We start from the raw sequence: 20,245 nt of genomic DNA on the forward strand, positions 1-20,245 counted from the left end.
GAAACATGGCAAACCTCTGCCATTTTGGACACAACTCTGCAGGCTGATGGCTTCATCATTCTCCACAAAGACAGGACAGCTCAATCTTTTATAGGTAGACGAGATGGAGTATGCCTTATGATTAACTCATCATGGTGCATGGATGTGGTAGTTCTGTCTCAATCCTGCACAACCATCCTGGAACATCTAGTGGTCAAACCTCATCCATCTTATCTGCAGAGAGAGTTTTCCACCATCATACTGGTAGCAATGTTCATTCAACCTCCGGCCAACATCACGCAGGCACTGGAGGAGCTGAACACCGTCATCAGCAGTCACCAAACAGCACACCCAATGCCTTCTGTATCATTAAGGGCGATATCAACCAGGCCAACTTGAACAAGTTTCTGAACAGCTACCACCAACATATCACCCGTGGAACCTATGGAGCTAACGCACTTGACCACTGAATATCATCATCAGGAAAGCTTACCATGCCATCCCACGTCCACACTTTAGAAAGTCCAATCACCTGGCTGTACTTCTACTCCTGGTACACAGACAGAGATGAAAGACAGCACACCATTGGTGAGGAACAAGAAAGTATGGTCAAGGGAGGATGGGGGGCCCTTACATGACTACTTTGAGCCAGCAGACTGGACTAGATTCAGGGATTCATCTTCAAATCCGAATCAATACACCACCGTTGTCACCAGCTTCATCAGGACCTGTGTGGATGAGGGTGTGCCTTTGAGAACATACCGGAAATATCCAAACCAAAAGCTGTGGATGAACCAGGAAATGCTGTGGCATTCAAGACCAGTGATGCAGAACTATACAAGAAGTTCAGATACAAGCTCAGAAGGTTGTTTTAAGAGCAAAAAAATTAATTCTTATTGAGTTAGAAACTGAATCAGATGCATGTCAGCTGTGGCAGGGTTTGCCAGGCTATCACTTCCTACAAAGCAAAACCTAATGTAAGGGAGTTTCATCTTTTATGTTACTGCATAGGCTAATTAAAATGGCTTCTTTGTATGTTATACTTGGGAATGCTTCTTTGTTATGTTAAACGCTGAGAAAGTTCTTGCACTAGCAGCTTGTTTTGGGTTAGAGTGTGATAAAAAGATGTTACAAACCAATTGGGATAGTTGTTATGTTTTTGATGTATTTGAAGATACTGTATGCGCGGGGTTTGGGGGGAGAAGGCGGGAGAGAGAGACAGAGGATGGACCAGGTGCTGTGATGTCCGCTAACGGGGTCGGACCCCGAGCAGGACGTTCGGCGAGGAGAGGAGATGGAGACGGATCCGTGTGGAGCATCTGGTCGACCACCGTTGTTGGTCCCAGGCGGCCGGTCGAGGTGGTCCGAGGGGTTGCAGGGTGAAGAAGAAGGGTCCTGAGCTCCAACTGTTTGTGCACGAAGAGATTGAACTTTGATAAGTGTGGCGCCTTTTATTTTCCTTTTATATTTTATAGTTTTATAATTTAGAACTTTATAATTATATAGTTCCAGTAATATCTATAAACTGTAAGTCATTTAATCGTATCTGGAGTATTGTCTGTTATTTGGGCGGGGTGGGGTACATCACACAGCATCCACACAAACTAATTACCCAGTTTGGCGGGGCCGAGGGCTGTTTCCCTTGACGACAGCAAACCGAGTGACCCTGAGGCTGGCCAGGGGGGCTACACTAACATCTTGAATGGCTGTGATGCTTCGCTCCCAGATGAGCTTAATGCCTTTTATGCACACTTTGGTGCCATTTATCACAACGTCTGGTGACCCTGTGATCTCTGTCTCTGAGGCTGATGTTAGAACCTCTTTCAAGAGGGTGAACACTTGCAAGGCATCAGACACTGATGGTATATCTGTAGGGCACTGAAAGCCATTGCCAACCAACTGGCAGGTGTGTTCAAGGGCATCTTCAATCTCTCACTGCTGTAGCTAAAGATTCTCATCTGCTTCAAAAGGGTGACAATCAAACCAATGCCCAAGAAGAACAGGTGGAGTGGAGGTGCTCAGTAAAGCAGTCCCCCTATTTATAGTGGGTCTCACCAATGTAGAAAAGTCCACATCAGGAGCACCAGCAAAGTCACAGGTGAAGTGTTTCCTCACCTGGAAGAACTGTTTGGGGCCCTGAATGGAGATGAGGGAGGAGGTGCAAGGACAGATGTAGTCTTTTGTCAACTTGCAGGGTTCAGTGATTAGTGGGGAGGCCAAATGGACAAGAGAATCAGAGAGGGAGCGATCCTTGTGGAAACAGAGGGAGGAAGGGAAAAAAATATTTGATGGTAGGATCCCTTTGGAGCTGGCGGAAGTAGTGGAGAATAATGTGTTGAATGCAGAGGCTCATAGAGTGGTAAAGAAGAACAAGATGAACTCTATCATTGTTAAAGTGGCAGGGGTTTGGTTCACATAGTTTACTGGACTGCATTCACAACTTGCTACAACTTATTGAAGTCCAGTGCAGAGTATTTGGCTAAGTTGAATGTGATGACAGTTGAATGAAGTTGTCCAGCTGTCATTCATCGGCTGATGATTATACTCCACAATATATGAGGATTTAACAAACATCATGGCAGTTCACTAAGTTCATTTGCAAGAATGAATTGTAATAAATCAAATATCTGAATCTGTTGTTAATTTGAGAGTAAAATACTGAAGGTCAAATGTTTCACATTTAATTCTTTGGAATGTGATACATTTATTAATCTTGTAAGATTTTTAAAATATAAAACTTCTAAGTTTTTTGAGTGTGAGAATTAACACACTGTACAGAACTTTTATTTGAATGACATTTTCCATTTTCTAGTCTCTTTTTCCACAATCAATAACATGGATGTAATTGGCAGTTGTCATCTCCCAAGCACTTAACAGTTATTGCCTAGCACAGTCATTCCTTTGGGATCAGCAATTCATAAATAAATACAGATTTCCATTGTATCCAGCTCAGTTTTAGCAATTACCAAGAAAAATAATCCTTACATGTGGTTATGTTAAAAAATGATCAAGTCTGTATTTCAGGGGATTATTTCTGTGAACTTAACAGGTTTCAAAGTGATATGAAACCCATTTCTTTAGCCATGCTACATAAATAGCTGTTTTCTTCAACTGAACCAACCAACAAAAATGTGGTTCAATATTTCATTTTGAAGTGATGCAGTATATTAGGCACACCTCCGAAAATCACTTATCCTGGTCCTGAGCAATGTTCATATCATAATACTTCTGTATTCATATGAGGTATATTAAAATATTTTTGTTCTACATCCACAAGATATTTCTCCATTTCTGTAGCATTTTAATCTGCAATAGTCATTTCATAACAATGACTACTTTGTGCATAATCACTAACTTTGTTGTTTATCAAGATCAAAATGTTTGAATGTAGGTTCACAAACTGGAGCAAAATTATTTATCATTAATTGCTTTTATTGATAAGTAAATAGTCTCAATTGTAATATTTTTATCAGCATTAACGTTGAGAAATCATTCAAAATGATGAACCTTCCTCAGATATTTTTAGATATTAGGTATAATGAGAAGAGGTCATGATGTCTTCTCATTATTAACAACAATGAGAAGGTACAGAAGCCTAAAACACACACTCAGCAGATTAGGAACAGCTTCTTCCCCTCTGCCATCAGATTTCTGAACAATCCCTGGACCCACGAATACTAGCTCGCTATTTTGCTTTCTTTTTGCTCTGTTTATGTTTTAAACATTCTTATTGTATTTCATCGTAATTTTTATATATTGCACTGTACTGCAGCCATGAAATGACAAAACAAATTTCATGACATCTATCAATGATAATAAGTCTGATTCTGATAGTCTTTCAATACATTGTTCACATTACATAACTGAGATTTGCCACTCTATTTGTAGTTTGTTGTGAATGTGTTGTGTTATCAGATGAAGATGCTTACAAATAAGTTGAATGAACAACTAGTTTATCAGATGCTGATTGCAAAAAAGCAAGTCCTGTGTAAATTGTGCTGTGTCTATTATTTCCCTTCCATGATCTCAAGACATCTGACATACTAAAGCACAGAGAAGCCTAGGGGCACACATTATGTCTAATGGTATGCAGCACAAGCTTGGATGGGACATACAGGATTTATTTCTTTTATTCTACTTAGAGATACAGCACAGAACAGACCCTTCCTGCCCAATCAGCTGCACCACCTAGCAACCCACCTATTTAACCTTAGCCTAATCTCGGGACAATCTACAATGACCAATTAACCTACTAACCAGTACCTCTTTGGACTGTGAGAGGAAACCAGAGCACTTGAGGGAAACCCATACGGTCACAGGGGTGAGGGGCTGGTGAGGGAAGCATATATCCATGAGTTGTAGAGCATGATCCTTTGGCCGATCAAGTTTGTGCTAAATAAGTGAAACTGAATCTGATGATTCAGATTCAGATTAATGGTTCGTTGGCCATGATGGAACTGACTCTCCCATTTCAATTGTGTCTTGACCAAACGGGTCTTGGTCGTATAAGTTGACATACTCATCATAACTTTGCTTGATATCACTGTCAATCCATGAATATATTTGGTTCTGCAGCCTCTAGGTATGTCCTGCTGTGCTACTTTCCAGATTAGTCGGACAAATTCATCATAATGATCAGGCTCTGGTGGTATGGTATTGATAAGTTGATCAAGGGATTCTGTGAAAGGTAGCCAGTTCGCTTTTCTCAGGTTAAATCTTGGTAGGTACTTTGATGGTACAGGTCTTAGAACTGGAAGGGATTCTGCCTGGACTGGACGGTGTTGGAATTTGGGTATATGTTGGAGGACTGTTTGTGTGAAGAGGTTGGAGCTTGCCAAGGTAACAAAGGCAAGGTCTGTGTTGTATCATTTTCTCCATCAGGCACTTGTGAAGGTAGGGGTGTCTTTTGACTCGTATAGTAGCTCAAGGCTGTTATTTCGAGCCCATGATACAACTTCTTCTTCATTTGCATCGTCATTTTCGTATCCCCAGTTGGTGCTGTGGCTACTAAAATCACCAATAATGAGGTATATTTTGTCCTGAAGATCTAGGTTAGGTGGACCCATGAATGGTTCATTAGGGGGTTTGTAGACCAAGATGATATTTATGTGTTCTGTTTCAACTTTCAGAAGTTCCTTTGAGCCAGCTTGGATGTTTGCTATGCTCATTACTATAGATTTACCTTTAACAAAGATTGCACTTCCATAAGTTTGGCTAGGGATGTCAATAGCCAAATGCATTCCTGGCACATAGGGTTGGTTGTTCAGCCTATGAGTTTTTTGTATGCACAAGATGTCCGGTTTTAAGTTTGCCAGGATTTCTGCTTTGCTGTGGCTGAAGCCTTCGTTGTTGTGGCTAACGATTTTCATGATTTCCAGTGGGCCGAGGGTTTATCCTTTTTACACCCACTAGATCACTTGGTCTGGCGCCTAATGTCAGGATTGGTCTCCTTTCGGATTAACAGGGTCACGGTGTGAACGTTGCTGACTCGACCACTACTGAGCCAAGAGAGTCAACGGCGTTGGCAGGACCTGATAGAAAACACAGACATGACCAAGAACAGTAAGAAGGCATGGGCAACTATTCGGAAACTCAACTCAGACAATAGACCACCACAGAGAATTGCTGCCATAACACCCAATCAGGTTGCCCACCAACTGATACTAAATGGTTGACCAAATAACAAGGAATGGAGGCAAAAGAAAAAGCAACATCAGGAGATGGAGTCAGCTCTCTCAAACGGGAATAACAACTTCCCACCTCTCACCCTAGAAGAATTAAAGGATGAAGTATCATAGCTACAATCCAACAAAGCTGCTGGCATAGATGGGATTGTGAATGAATTCCTTAAACATCTTGGACCTAAAGCACTCCACTGACTTCTGTCCCTTTTTAACTGTTGCCTAAGATCATTAAAAATACCTAAAAAGTGGAGAACAGTCAAAGTTGTTGCTCTCCTAAAACCCAATAAAGACCCCAACATTCCTAAAAATTACAGACCCATTTCCTTGCTCTGCACCCTCTATAAACTCCACAAGAGACTCATACTGAAAAGAATATCTCCCTTAGTCAAAGATTTTCTAACACCAGACCAAGCTGGGTTCAGGCCAGGCCGTTTTTGCTGCGGTCAAGTCCTGAACTTAACCCAGTATGTTGAGGATGGCTTTGAAATGCGACAAATTACAGGGGCAGTATTCATTGACTTAACAGCAGCATACGACACTATGAATCACAGAGGCCTTCTACTGAAATTATCTAAAATGTTAAAGAACGAAACCACAGTCAAAGTAATAAGAAGCCTCCTAGAAAATCATAGATTTTATGTAGAAATGAATGGAATTAAGAGTAGGTGACGTCCACAAAAGAATGGAATACCACAGAATTCAGTCCTGGCACCTCTACTATTTAATGTCTACACAAATGACCAACCAACCTTTCCTAACACATGCAGGTTTATCTATGCAGACGAGCTATGCATAGCAACACAAGCTAACTCCTTCCAAGAAGTTGAAGTACGACTTACAGCAGCCCTCGAAGCAATGAAGCAGTATTATGAAAAATGGTCTCTGAACCCAAATCCATCAAAAACTCAAGTGTGTGCACTCCACCTGAGGAATCGAGAAGCAGCTTGGAAACTTAAGATCTTCTGGTGTGGGAAGGAGCTCGAACATCATCCGACTCCAATTTACCTGGGCGTGACACTGGATAGGATGCTCTCATTTGCCACCCACATCCAAAAACTCCGAGGGAAAGTTGGCTCTCGCAATTCTCTCTTGAAAAAATTAGCAGGCACGAAATGGGGAGCTAATGCTCACGCACTTAGATCAACTGCTCTAGCACTCTGCTATGCACCTGCAGAATACTTTGCCCCTGTGTGGGGCAGATCAGTCCATGTGAAGAAAATAGACCCATTGCTTAATGAAGCCTGCCGAATAATCACGGGCACACTGCGTCCCACACCCACTAACATCATTTACAGACTTGCAGGCATTGCTCCCCCAGAGATCCAAAGACACACTATAACAAAAATTGAAAAAGGTAAACAGAACTCGGATCTTCGACACCCACTACATCATCATGTGCCAGTTTCCAACCGCCTAAAATCGAGGAAAAGCTTTACTACAGTGGAGGAACTATCACACGGAACATCCCCCCCCAAACGTACGGGATTGACCTCTGGCAACAAACAGAAGCCAAAACCCCACCAAACAATACAGTGCAAGACCCCACAGAAATGTTGCCAAATGGGGCACTGCTTGACAGACGGGAGTGGTGCACTCGCAACAGAGCCAGAACGGGAGTTTGTGGGACGGGAGACAATATGGTGAAGTAGGGTTTAAAGACCAGCGAATCCTGTGAGTGTGGCAAAAGGGTACAGAACATTGAACACGTTCTGCGCAACTGCCCACTCTCACCTGATTTAGCTGACACTGACCTGCTCAACATCAACCAAACAACACTAGAGTGTCTGGTGTGACAAGCTATGATGATGAGTTAATGTTAAATGTGCATTGTGGTGTGACAAGCTATGATGATAGCCAATGGACCATTGGCCTTGGGTGGCTATTGGATCGTGGTCATTGGACCAGTGGCTGACCAAGTCCTTGCTAAGTATATGAATCTGATTCTGATGTTATCCAAAATAATGTTGAAAACGAGATGGAAAGTAACAGTTCGTACATGATATTGGAATTCAAGCACTGAATATTTCCCCATATTTTGTGTTTCAGCATTGCCGTAACTGGGTATCAAGTTCTGAACCATTGGACACACCAGTGGAGTTTATGCTTCCAGACTGCCCACGAGTCTCTGCAGGTATTTCAGTTAGCCTTTTCCAAAAGACTGGACATATTTAAGGTTTCCCTGAGAGAAGATGCATGTAAGGTTGTATAAGGAATTAACTTCAAATGTTTGAAGAGGGATGTTTCAGTCGTTGTTCCTACAGGGATTTTTTTATGAACTGAAACTACTCATTTTATGCCGATGCTGTGGTTAGTTACTAGGTGTTGTTCAGAGTCCTGGACAGGCAATTAAGAGACAAGAGCTCAAATCCCACCACTGCAGGTAGGGATTTTAAACTCAGTTAATTAAAAAAGATAGTGTCAGTAAAGGTTGTTATGAAACTGCTGTGTATTCTAATAAAAAAAACATCAGGTTTACCATGTACGGTGGAAAAATATGTGGCACCCTCACCCTCCTGAACAACGAATATTGAAAATCTGGCATGGCCACCTACCGACAGTATATTGAGTCCATGCTCAGACCAGTTGTTGACCCTGTACCATTCTAGGAAATTGTTTAGACATATCACAACATACTGTAACATGATAACAATAAAAATTGATGTGCTTTTCTGCTGTACCCCCAGTCCTAGATTCACACATGGAAAAGCTGATTTATAAGGCACCCCTCACAGACATCTAAAAATGAGAATTCCTGCAGATTAGCCATATACTCGGAATTGGACATTGAGATTCACATCCCAAAATATTTCATCAAAATCCTTGTGTTCATCTCATCCTTAAGGCTGGAAAATCACATCAATTCCAGTGGAGGTTGGAGGCTGGAGGTGGTCTGTGCTTGGTTGGAGGCCTGTCTGTGTTTGTGAGTGGGTATTAGGGAGGAAACACCCACTGTTTTGCTGCTGTTGTCTCATTGCTGTTCTTGTTTTGCTGTTGTCTCATTGCTGTTCTTGTTTTGCTGTTGTTATTTTGCTCTTGTTCTGCTAGACATTGTCGACATGCTATGTTGGTGCCAGAACGTGTGGTGACACTTGTGGGCTGCTCCTAGTATATTCTTAGGTTGTGTTGGTTGTTAATGCAAATGACACATTTCACTGTATATTTCGATGTACATGCGATAAAATAAAATAAATCTGAATCAAATAGGGTGACACACATGAGGGAACACTATGTCTATTCCTTCATTGTTGAATGCTGTGGAAATGCTTTCTGAAATAGGACTGCAGTAATTGTTGCTTTTGGCTCACTTCCTGTGTGCTCGAACAATAAATGTATGTTAGGGTGGATTCCCTTAATGGAGAATGTCTGTGCATGACTTTGTTTAACATGGGGAAGCTGATGTACAGGCAGCCACCACAGGGTCCATGGCAGATCGAGGTCAGGGTCCAGTGGCATTGAGTGCAAGACAACTGGTGACCGTTCATTCACTGCTGCAGCCTTCCTCCATCTTCACTGCCATTGTGATGTGTCACCATCTTGATATCTTGGTTGAATTGCCTTTATCTGGAACCGCCCCCTTGACCTTAGCACCATGGATGGCCCTAGCAGGAGCAAAACTGCAGACAGAATCACTCTCAGGTCTCAGTAACTCACAAGCCCCTGCACAATGACAAGGTGACAATCCTTAGAGAGCAGTAAATACGTACCGCAAATTTACACATTAGAAAAATTATGTACTAGAAAGTAGCACATTAGGAAAAAGAGTTACTGTGTGACTACATTCTAGATATCCTTCAGTCTGTAACAACGGTGCCAGTTAAGGCCCACCATTATTCATGAAATAGACAAGAAAATGCAGAGTCAGGAAATGAGTTGTTTGCTACAGAATACCCTATCCCTGAACGGCTTTTATAAAATTTGAATTTCTGTGGCTGGTTCAGTGAAGATTCTGGTCAAAGGTAGTGATGATATGCAGTGAACATGGCATATATGTCAGTGAGCTGGAATTGTATGTGAGAGTGTATCCATTTGTTATATAAATGACAAGGATGAAAAAGTGGCACTACAAAGGATCCCATACAAAATGGTGGAGGAACTCAGCAGGCCAGGCAGCATCTACGGAAAAGTATACAGCTGACATTTTGGGCCAAGTCCCTTTATCAGGACTGGAGAAAAAAAGATGACGAGTAGGAGTTGGAAGGTGGGAGGGAGGGGAGGAAAAAGCACAAGGTGATAGATAAAACCTAGAGGGAAGGGAGGGCTGAAATAAAGAGCTAGGAAAAGATTGGTGAAAGAGATACAGGGCTGGAGAACGAGGAATATGATAGGAGAGGACAGAAGGCCATGGAAGAAAGAAAAGGAGAAGGAGCATTAGAGGGAGGTGATGGGCAGGTAAGGAGATAAGCTGAGAGAGGGAAAAGGGGATGGGGAATGGTGAATTGGAGGGGGGCATACCAGAAGTTTGAGAAAATGATGTTCATGCCATCAGGTTGGTGGCAGGATCCTTCCGCCAAGCACAGATTCCCCTCCCCTCACTTTCTGCTTTCCGCAGGGATTGCTCCCTATGTGGCTCCTTTGTCCATTTGTCCCTCCCCACTGATCTCTGTCCTAGCACTTACCCTTACAAGCAGAACAAGTGTTACACCTCCTCCCTCACTACCATTCAGGGCCCCAAACAGACTTCAGGTGAGGTGACACTTCACCTGTGAGTTTGTTGGGGTCATCTACTTGTACCCGGTGCTCCCAGTGTGACCTCCTGTGTATCGGTGAGACTCAGCATAGATTGGGAGACCACTACTCTGAGCACCTATGCTGTCTCTGCCTGAAAAAGTGGGATCTCCCTGTGACCACCCATTTTCATTCCACTTCCCATTCCCATTCTGACATGACAATCCATGGCCTCCTCTACTGCTGCTATGAGGCCACACTCAGGTTGGAGGAACAACATCTTGTATTCCTCCTGGGTAGCCTCCAACCTGATGGCATGAACGTACATTTCTCAAATACCCCCAGTAATAGCCCCCCTTCACCATTCCCCATCCCCTTTTCCCTCTCTTACCTTATCTCCTTACCTGCATATCACCTTCCTCTAGTGTTCCCTCCTTTTCTTTTTTCTTTCTTCCATGGCCTTCTGTCCTTCTCCAGCCCTGTATCTCTTTCACCAATCTACTTCCCACCTCTTTACTTCACCCCTCCTCTCCCTTCCTTCCAGTTTCGCCTATCACCTTGGGTTTCTTCTTCTTTCCCCCCACCTTCTAACTCAGCCTCCTCATCTTTTTTTTTTCCTCCAGCCCTGATGAAGGGTCTCCAACTGAAACATTGACTATACTGTTTTCCATAGATGCTGCCTGGCCTGATGAGTTCCTCCAGCATTTTGTGTGTGTTGCTTGGATTTCCAACATCTGCAGATTTTCTCTTGACTGTAAAGGATCCTTGTGAGGAAAAGTTGAACAAGTCCTTTCTGGAGATCAAAAGAATGTGAGGCAATCTTATTAATGTGCTTAAGGTTCTTAAGGTGTTTCACAGAATGGCTGCTCGGAGCGCGTTCCCTTCATGAGCTAGTCCAGAACAAGAACACATGGTCTCGGAGTCAGAGGACTGTTCTCAAAGTCAGAGGCAGCCATTTATGACTGAGATGAGGAGGAATTATGCGTTTTTGGAACTCCTTGATCCAGAATTCACTTTCAACGACTCTACAATGCATGTTCTTAGTGTTACTTATTTATGTTTTTACACTTTCTTTGTGTGTAACTTTTCATTGAATCTGTTGTATTTCTTTGTTCTACTGTGAACGCCTGGAAGAAAGGAATCTCATTTTAGTAGATGGTGACATGTATGTACTTTGATAATAAATTGACTTTCAACTTTGAAATCTGATTTGGATAGGCTGGTAATCAATATGGAATCAAGAGTTCTGGGGTCAGGAAATGGATGAATAAATTTGAATCAGCCAAGATCTTAATGAATAGAAGAGAATTCAAGATCCCAGACGGCCAAATTGGGGCAGCACAGTTTTCCACCTGCCTGACAGCTCCAGCAGTGTGGCTTCATTCCTGAGCTACTACTGTCTCTCTGTCTCTCTGTGTTTGTTTCCTTTTATTTCCTCCCATGTCTGACAGATATGCAGTAGATTTGTTGATTGGTTCCTGTAAATTGTCCCTTGTGGATGGAGGCGAGTAGTAGAATATGAGGTGTTGGCTGAATCTTAGGCTGAAGAAGAAAGCTCCATCAATACCTTCTGATATTCAAGTTCTATATGAGAGAAATCATGTTATTTTCAAATAATTGGGTCATTGGTGCAACCACTTATTTGGGACAACTCTTAAAGAACAAAAACCAGTCAAGAAAAGAGCCGTGATTCCCTTTGTTTATTTGCTGCTTAATTGGGACCGGAGACTGGCTTTGAACAGTTTCTACAAGTGTTAGTTGCGTGCACTTGTATGGTCTTTAGACACTACACCATGCTTAGAGCGAACAATTTTTAAATAGCATCAGTGGTGTGTGTTTGTTGTCAAAAAGCAGTGATTTTTGTCACTGGTAGTTGGTGAGATTCCCAGAGTGCTTAAGGAAATAGCCCAAGAAATAGTGGATGCATTAGTGATAATTTTTCAAAACTCGTTAGATTCTGGACTAGTTCCTGAGGATTAGAGGGTGGCTAATGTAACCCCACTTTTTAAAAAAGGAGGGAGAGAGAAACCGGGGAATTATAGACCGGTTAGCCTAACATTGCTGGTGGGGAAACTGCTAGAGTCAGTTATCAAAGATGTGATAACAGCACATTTGGAAAGCGGTGAAATCATCAGACAAAGTCAGCATGGATTTGTGAAAGGAAAATCATGTCTGACGAATCTCATAGAATTTTTTGAGGATGTAACTGGTAGAGTGGATAGGGGAGAACCAGTGGATGTGGTATATTTGGATTTTCAAAAGGCTTTTGACAAGGTCCCACACAGGAGATTAGTGTGCAAACTTAAAGCACACGGTATTGGGGGTAAGGTGTTGATGTGGATAGAGAATTGGTTAGCAGACAGGAAGCAAAGAGTGGGAATAAACGGGACCTTTTCAGAATGGCAGGCAGTGACTAGTGGGGTACCGCAAGGCTCAGTGCTGGGACCCCAGTTGTTTACAATATATATTAATGACTTGGATGAGGGAATTAAATGCAGCACCTCCAAGTTGCGGATGACACGAAGCTGGGCGGCAGTGTTAGCTGTGAGGAGGATGCTAAGAGGATGCAGGGTGACTTGGATAGGTTAGGTGAGTGGGCAAATTCATGGCAGATGCAATTTAATGTGGATAAATGTGAAGTGGCAAAAACAGGAAAACAGATTATTATCTGAATGGTGGCCGATTAGGAAAAGGGGAGGTGCAACGAGACCTGGGTGTCATTATACACCAGTCATTGAAAGTGGGCATGCAGGTACAGCAGGCGGTGAAAAAGGCGAATGGTATGCTGGCATTTATAGCAAGAGGATTCGAGTCCAGGAGCAGGGAGGTACTACTGCAGTTGTACAAAGCCTTGGTGAGACTACACCTGGAGTATTGTGTGCAGTTTTGGTCCCCTAATCTGAGGAAAGATATCCTTGCCATAGAGGGAGTACAAAGAAGGTTCACCAGATTGATTCCTGGGATGGCAGGACTTTCATATGATAAAAGACTGGATGAACTAGGCTTATACTCGTTGGAATTTAGAAGATTGAGGGGGGATCTGATTGAAATGTATAAAATCCTAAAGGGATTGGACAGGCTAAATGCAGGAAGATTGTTCCCGATGTTGGGGAAGTCCAGAATGAGGGGTCACAGTTTGAGGATAAAGGGAAAGCCTTTTAGGACCGAGATTAGGAAAAACTTCTTCACACAGAGAGTGGTGAATCTGTGGAATTCTCTGCCACAGAAAACAGTTGAGGCCAGTTCATTGGCTATATTTAAGAAGAAGTTAGATATGGCCCTTGTGGCTAAAGGGATCAGGGGGTATGGAGGGAAAGCTGGTGCAGGGTTCTGAGTTGGATGATCATCCATGATCATACTGAATGGCGGTGCAGGCTTGAAGGGCCGAATGCCCTACTCCTGCACCTATTTTCTATGTTTCGATGAGATATAAGCAGTAAGTCAATTCAGAACTGTTTTGCTCACTGAGGTTTGAAACATTTGGGCTTGGAGATGCTAGAAACAGCCAGGAGTAAAAGTGAAATGATTTCACTATTTCAGCACGTTAAGAACTACAAAGAATTTAAAGGTATTGACAATCAACTTGAATGTTACAATGAAGATAAAGATTTTGAGAATGCAATCATTGATACCATTGTATGGAGGCAGTTCATTATCTGCACTGGGTGTCTGTGCTGATTTGGTTCATTGCATACACTATATGAATTCCTCTGTCAAAAATTATTAGGAACTAATACAGTTTTATAATACTGCAGTAATATTGGTAGTGTTCTAATTAGTTCTGTATTTCACTTAAGTACAGTTTCTTACTCAGATTTTCTCTTTTTATACCCTTTTAACTATTTCCATGAAACTTGGGTTGATTGGAGCGGCTGCTTAATTGGGTCAAAATATAAAGTCCTGATGTGTCTCAATTAATCAGAATCCAATGTATAGTAAGTAGGTTTGGATTGTAGTTTTAAACTGAAGGCGAGAGTTTGTTGTGTTTTGCAGTTCAACAATTATATAGCTGTATTTCTGAAAGCCTTTCTGTTATTTTTCCCCATTGCAGTTTGTACCAGGTGCATAGAATACTTAGCTTTATTTTCCCGTGTTTAAATATGAAAGCACATAGCAAAGAAGTCCTCATTCATGTCTTTATATTTCAAATCTAGTGTGGCCATCTGATAATGAAGATACAACTTACCATGTCATTAAATTTCCCTACAACTAATTAGCTGATCGTCAAAATATCTGTGAGATGTTGACAGATGCACACAAGTTCATATTTCAATTATGTGCACAATTCTATTATGTCAGCTAATGCAGAATGAAATACCTAGAGAGCTAAAAGTACCAGATTGGAAACGCATTAAAGATGTTGTGCACTTCATCCATTGGTGAAATGTAGTAGACTTTTATTTGGTAAAAATAGCTGGATTATTTTGAAATTCGTTTTTTTTTAATCATGTTTGCCAAGCTGTAAAAATAGTTTATAATTATCTGACATCATGAGCATATCAAACCAATTACTTTGTTTTATTTCTTTGAATTTCCAATGCCAACGCCATGCATCCCAATCAATGGTCTCACCCCAAAACTCAGCTAGGAATTCCCTATCAGACAAATGAATGACCCAGCTCCAATGAAAAACATTTCTCTCCAACTACCCTATTCATTCGTTGCAAAATCTTTAATGCCTCAACCGAATCACAACTTAAGCTTAAATAAATTTCTACTGATGTAATCCCTCCATATAACTCTTGGATGATCTGTGGCTTCACTCTTTCCAGGGACCAAGGTATCCTTAATAATACACAGTACCCAGAGATTTCCAAAGAAGCTCTGGTGTGGTTTAATTGCCTGTTATGATTCAGCTTACTGATGTACTTCACTGAATTGTGTCTGTAGAGTCCAGAATCATAGAGCCCATCCACTGCTTTTTTTTGCTTTGTAGCATTTATGATAGGATTTTGTTTTTAAAAGAGTTACTGTTCCACAATTATTTCTACTGGCTAGTTTATTGTCCTGGTCAGCTTTGAATATAGAACCTAGACCAGTAAAGCACAGGAACAGGCCTTCGGCCGAACCAGTTAAAAAATAAATTAAAAACCCCCAAAACTAATCCCTCCTATCTACATAATGTCCATACCCTTCCTTCTTCCCCATATTCATGTGCCTATCTAAACGTCTCTGAAAAGCCTCTAATGTATTCCCTTTGAAATACCCCTTCTCACCTTCAATGCATGCCCTCTGGTATTAGACATTTCTACCCTGGGAAGGCAGAGATTCTAACCTTTAAACAATTACTATGCTTTAAACATAATGTTTATTGAAGACAGAAAATTGGATTTGCAACATACTGCATATATGTGCAATCAAAAATACGTATTTGTTTAAACAATATAGCTAAAAAAACTATGATAGTCTTATATTTAATTTGTCACATTATGCAACTGTAGGATGGTTTAGTGCAGTAATAATTATTGCACTGAAGAATTAGCATGCTATCGTTCTGTTCCTTGAAATCCCCATCTTGTCTCTTTGACGCAATCTAATTTACTGAATGCTGTGTCTTGTGAGATTGCTGCTTTATTTACTACCGTCCCAGATGCTACTTCATTGGTGTCATATTCACAGGATTTCTACTGCTGGTTACAGTAATTAATATTCTGTACTCCACTTGCTACTGTGCCAGTGACTAACGCAGTTGGAACTGCTTTCTTGGATGTAATTTTGCACTCTATGGTTAAAAGTTAATTTTCAATCACATGTTGCCTATTCCATTAATAGAGCCAGATTCTGTGCCCCAGAGGCTCAGTGCAACACGAATAGTGAGTTTTGTACGAGGTCTGAGTTTCTACCCAGCTGTCTTCTCCAGATCTCAGGTCCTGCAGCTTCATAAGCAGAATAGACTGAAAACACAAGAGATTCAGCAGATGCTGGAAATCCAGCTCAACGCACACTAAATGCTGAAGGAACTCAGCAGGTCAGGCAGCATCTATGAAGGGGACTGATGACTGTTTATTCCCCTACATAGATGCTGCCTCACCTGCTGAGTTCCTCCAGCATTTTTGTGTGTGTTACTCTTCATAAGCAGAAATAATCTCCAGGTGTTTGACATGAATACGGTTCTGTTGGTGAGTAAATTTTATGCACCAATGTTACAGCATTTTGAAGGCCATGTGCATTCTTTATTGATGAATTGTGTGGTGTCTGTATTTCTTCTTCCTAACTTTAAATACACAACTTTTCATGCATCATGCAAGCAGGATTACTATAATTGTTGTTTTATCTGAATATGCATGAAAGCTGTCTGGTCCTATTTCAGCATGGCACAATAATTAATGTCGCTACCATCGCATATGAAACAGTACTTTGTACAGCTCAGTTATTGTGAGATTTCAGGGTATTAATAGATTGAGATTGGAGGGCACTCTCTCTCCTGGTTTAATCTGATGCAGTGTCTGCGGAGATTTGCCAAAATCTTCAGTAATGTTTAACTTTAAGGTGTTATCCCCTATATGTTTATTCCATCTATGGGTATGAGTCTGTGTGTACAACAGCTTTATTGTAGAGTTCATGTAAAACTTTGTACAGCTGAACAACTTTTTATTACAGATGGTAGATTACAAGTTAAACCACTTTAACATTCTTGTCTTGCATCAGGAAACTAACATTATGTCAAGCAGCCATTGCATTTGGTCCTGTTTATACATTGGGCATGTTGGTGTCAGTTTAACCAAAATTATCTTCTTTCATGCAAAAATACTGAAATAAAATATCCATAGTTTTTGACATGATTACGGTTCTATTGGCAAATAGATTTTATACACAATTGTAGCAGCATTTTGAAGTTCAAGGTTTATTCATTATTAACAAATTCTGTGATCCTTAGTAAACTGCTGGATTCGATGCCATGGTATTAGATTAGATTAGATTGGGTACCACAGTAGCGTCATGGTTAGTACGATGCTTGGGCTGTCAGAGTTCACAGTGCAGTCCCAAAGTCCTCTGTAAGAAGTTTTTTCATCCTCCCCATGAAATGCATGTGTTTCCTCTGGGTGCTCCTGTTTCCTTCCACAGTCCAGTACTGTCCTGGTTAGTAGGTTAATTGGCCATTGTAAATAGTTCTGTGGTTAGTCTAGGATTAAGTTGGGGTTGTCTTGGGTTGATGGGTGACGTAGAAAACATAGAAACATAGAAAACCTACAGCACAATATGGGCCCTTCGGCGCACAATGCTGTGCCAAGCATGTACGTACTTTAGAAATTACCTGTGGTTACCCATAGCCCTCTATTTTTCTCAGCTCTAAGCTTCATGTTCGCAGCTCAAAGGGCAGGAGGACTTACTCTGCGCTGTACTTCTAGAAAATAGATAGATAAATAAATCAATACTTTCACGAGCTATAATATCAAACAAATTTAACATTTTGAATTTGTTTTTCTTTTCTTTATTAATGTCTTTATAAGTTACAGTTTCTTTGGTATCAATACAAATGAAAGATCTTTATAAAGTTCTGGCTTTCAATTTTATGAAGTAGAGCACTTTTTAATTTACCATGTTCTGTAGGTAGGTCAGTGAAGGCACCATTGATATTACATGTTCAATACACTTATTTCCCAATGCTCAGCTGCTAATTCTGCTACATTAAATTTGGGTAGTCTTGCTGTGATTACATCATATTACTTAATCCTTTTTGAATCTCAAGGAAATGCAAATCAAGTTTGTGCAACCTGTTTGTATAACCTAATTCTTTAACCTCTGATAGCATTCAGGTATGTCTGCACTTTACCCTTAAAAACCCCATGTATCTTTCTTGATAGAAAAGGTAATGTGGTACTATATATCATACAATCATAGCTCATGGCAACTGCAGCATTGTCTGCCCTCAGTGGTCACTTTATTAGGTACCTCTTGCATCTAATAAAGTCGGCTCCTGCGTGTATGTTTGTGGTTTTCTGCTGCCATAGCCCATCTCCTTCAAGGCTCAATATGCTGTGTGTTGGAGGTGGGCTTCTGCACACCACTGTTGTTATGGTGGCTATTTCAGTTACTGTCACCTTCCTGTGTCAGCTTGAACCAGTCTGATCTTTCTCCTTGACAAGACATTTCCACCCACAGAATGTTCACACCATTCTCTGTAAACTCTAGAAACTATTGTTCGTGAAAATCCCAGTGTATCTGCATTCTCTGAGATACTCAATCCACCCCATATGGCACCAACAATCCCTCCATGGTCAAAGTCACTTAGATCACGTTTCTGATTAATTCTGATGTTTGGTCTGAATAACAACTGAATCTCTTGACCATGTCTGCATGCTTTTATGCATTGAGTTGCTGCCACATGATTGGCTGATTAGATATTTGCATTAATAAACAGGTGTACCTAATAAAGTGGTCACTGTGTGTATTTACTTTCATATTCCAGACTTTTTGAGATAAGGATGAATGCTCCTTTCAACTTCCTGAACAGATTTTATGCTGTGCACCTGTTTTATTGGTATACATATCTATATGTGTGCTTCAGCCCCATGCCACTCCATTAGGCCTGTACTTGCAACAACAATTTGTTCCTGTAGTTTATTTCTTTCCAGACTGGACAATGACCAGAATAAATTTTCCCATTTTCTTAAATGCAAAAGAATTTGCAGATGCTGAAGATCCAGAGCAGTACACAGAAAAGTGCAGGAGGAACTCAGCAGGTCAGGCAGCATCTGTGAAAAGGCATAAATGTGTTTCAGCTGAGGCACAAGAGGAAGGAGGAAGAAACCAGAATAAGAAGGTGAGGGGAGGGGGAAGGAGTACATCGGGCAAGTGTTCAGTGAAACCAGGTAAGGGGGAAGGTCAGTGGATGGGGGAAGAAAGGAATGGAGTGAGAAGCTGGGAGGTGATAGATGGAAGGGGTAAAGGGCTGAAAAAGAAGGAATCTGATAGGAGAGGAGAGAGGACCATGAGGGAAAGAGAGAGGTGATGGCAGGTAAGGAGGTGATGGCTGGTGAGGAGAAGAGAAAGGGTAAGAGCGACTGCCTTTTTGAGCAGACTCATTCAGCTCCACTATCACAGGATCGATACAGAAAATCTTTCCTACCAAATGCAACAAGCACATATAATAGTTCATCTCTGTGTGACAGGAAAATACACATCATAGTAATATAGTCTCCGTTTTATTTTTTTGTTCATCATTATTACATGTTACTGCACATTGGTGAATAATTATTGTGTATATTATTATTCTGTATCTTATTATTAGTTAAGTCTGCACACTGCTAAGTGTGCTTTTAAATGTTGCTGCTGTAACGAAAAAATTTCCCACTCAGGATCAGTAAAGTACTTATTATTATTGTTGTTGTTATTATTATTATTATGTCCTCCCTATGGGTTTCCCACAATCCAAAGATGTACTGGTTAATAGGCTAATTAGTCATTGTAAGATGTCCTCTGATTAGTGTTAAATCAGAGGTTTTGGGGTTGCTGGGTGGTGCGGTGTGAAGGGCTGGAAAGGCCTATTCTGGACTGTATCATGAAATCAGATTTTAAAAAATAAAATGGCTCTTAGCCCATCAACTACCCCCAAGTTCCGTTACTCATCTGAACAGTAAGGGTAATTTAGAATGGCTGGTTAACCCTTGATATTCTGTTACTCCTCTGAACAGTAAGGGTATTTTAGAGTGGCCAAATAACCCACAATATCCTTCTTGCCTTAGTTTCACTGATAGAGCTGCAGGAAAAGAACACAAGGTTAATATTGTTAGATTGGCATCTAAAGGGATTGTCAAACAGTGAAAGGTCAAGGTTTTTTTTTGCCAGTGTAATGGTTTAAAGTGCTGTAGCAAGTAAATATCAAGGTTTGCACCAGCTAACCTGAACCTTCCACAGACTCATTGATTTCACCAACTCCCACAGCGAGAGCTAAGTGTCTCACCGGGTGTTTGATT

At 41.1% G+C, this 20,245-nt stretch overlaps 1 protein-coding gene across 7 annotated transcripts in view; it reads left to right on the forward strand.

The window, feature by feature from the left end:
* Positions 1-20,245, forward strand: part of arb2a (ARB2 cotranscriptional regulator A) — a 521,656-nt gene that overhangs the window by 338,761 nt on the left and 162,650 nt on the right. For 6 of the 7 annotated variants that reach the window (XR_011889469.1, XM_072281219.1, XM_072281215.1 and 3 more), the window contains exon 10: positions 7,710-7,794. The exons of the other annotated variant lie outside the window; for it this stretch is intronic. Coding sequence is in view for 5 of the 6 variants with exons in the window: in XM_072281219.1 (XP_072137320.1) it covers positions 7,710-7,794 (85 nt within the window). In the remaining variant the exon portion in view is untranslated. The remainder of the gene's footprint in view (positions 1-7,709; positions 7,795-20,245) is intronic. 7 annotated transcript variants of the gene reach the window in all.

This window comes from Mobula birostris, chromosome 17 (genome assembly GCF_030028105.1).
Source record: "Mobula birostris isolate sMobBir1 chromosome 17, sMobBir1.hap1, whole genome shotgun sequence".
Lineage (NCBI taxonomy): Eukaryota > Metazoa > Chordata > Chondrichthyes > Myliobatiformes > Myliobatidae > Mobula > Mobula birostris.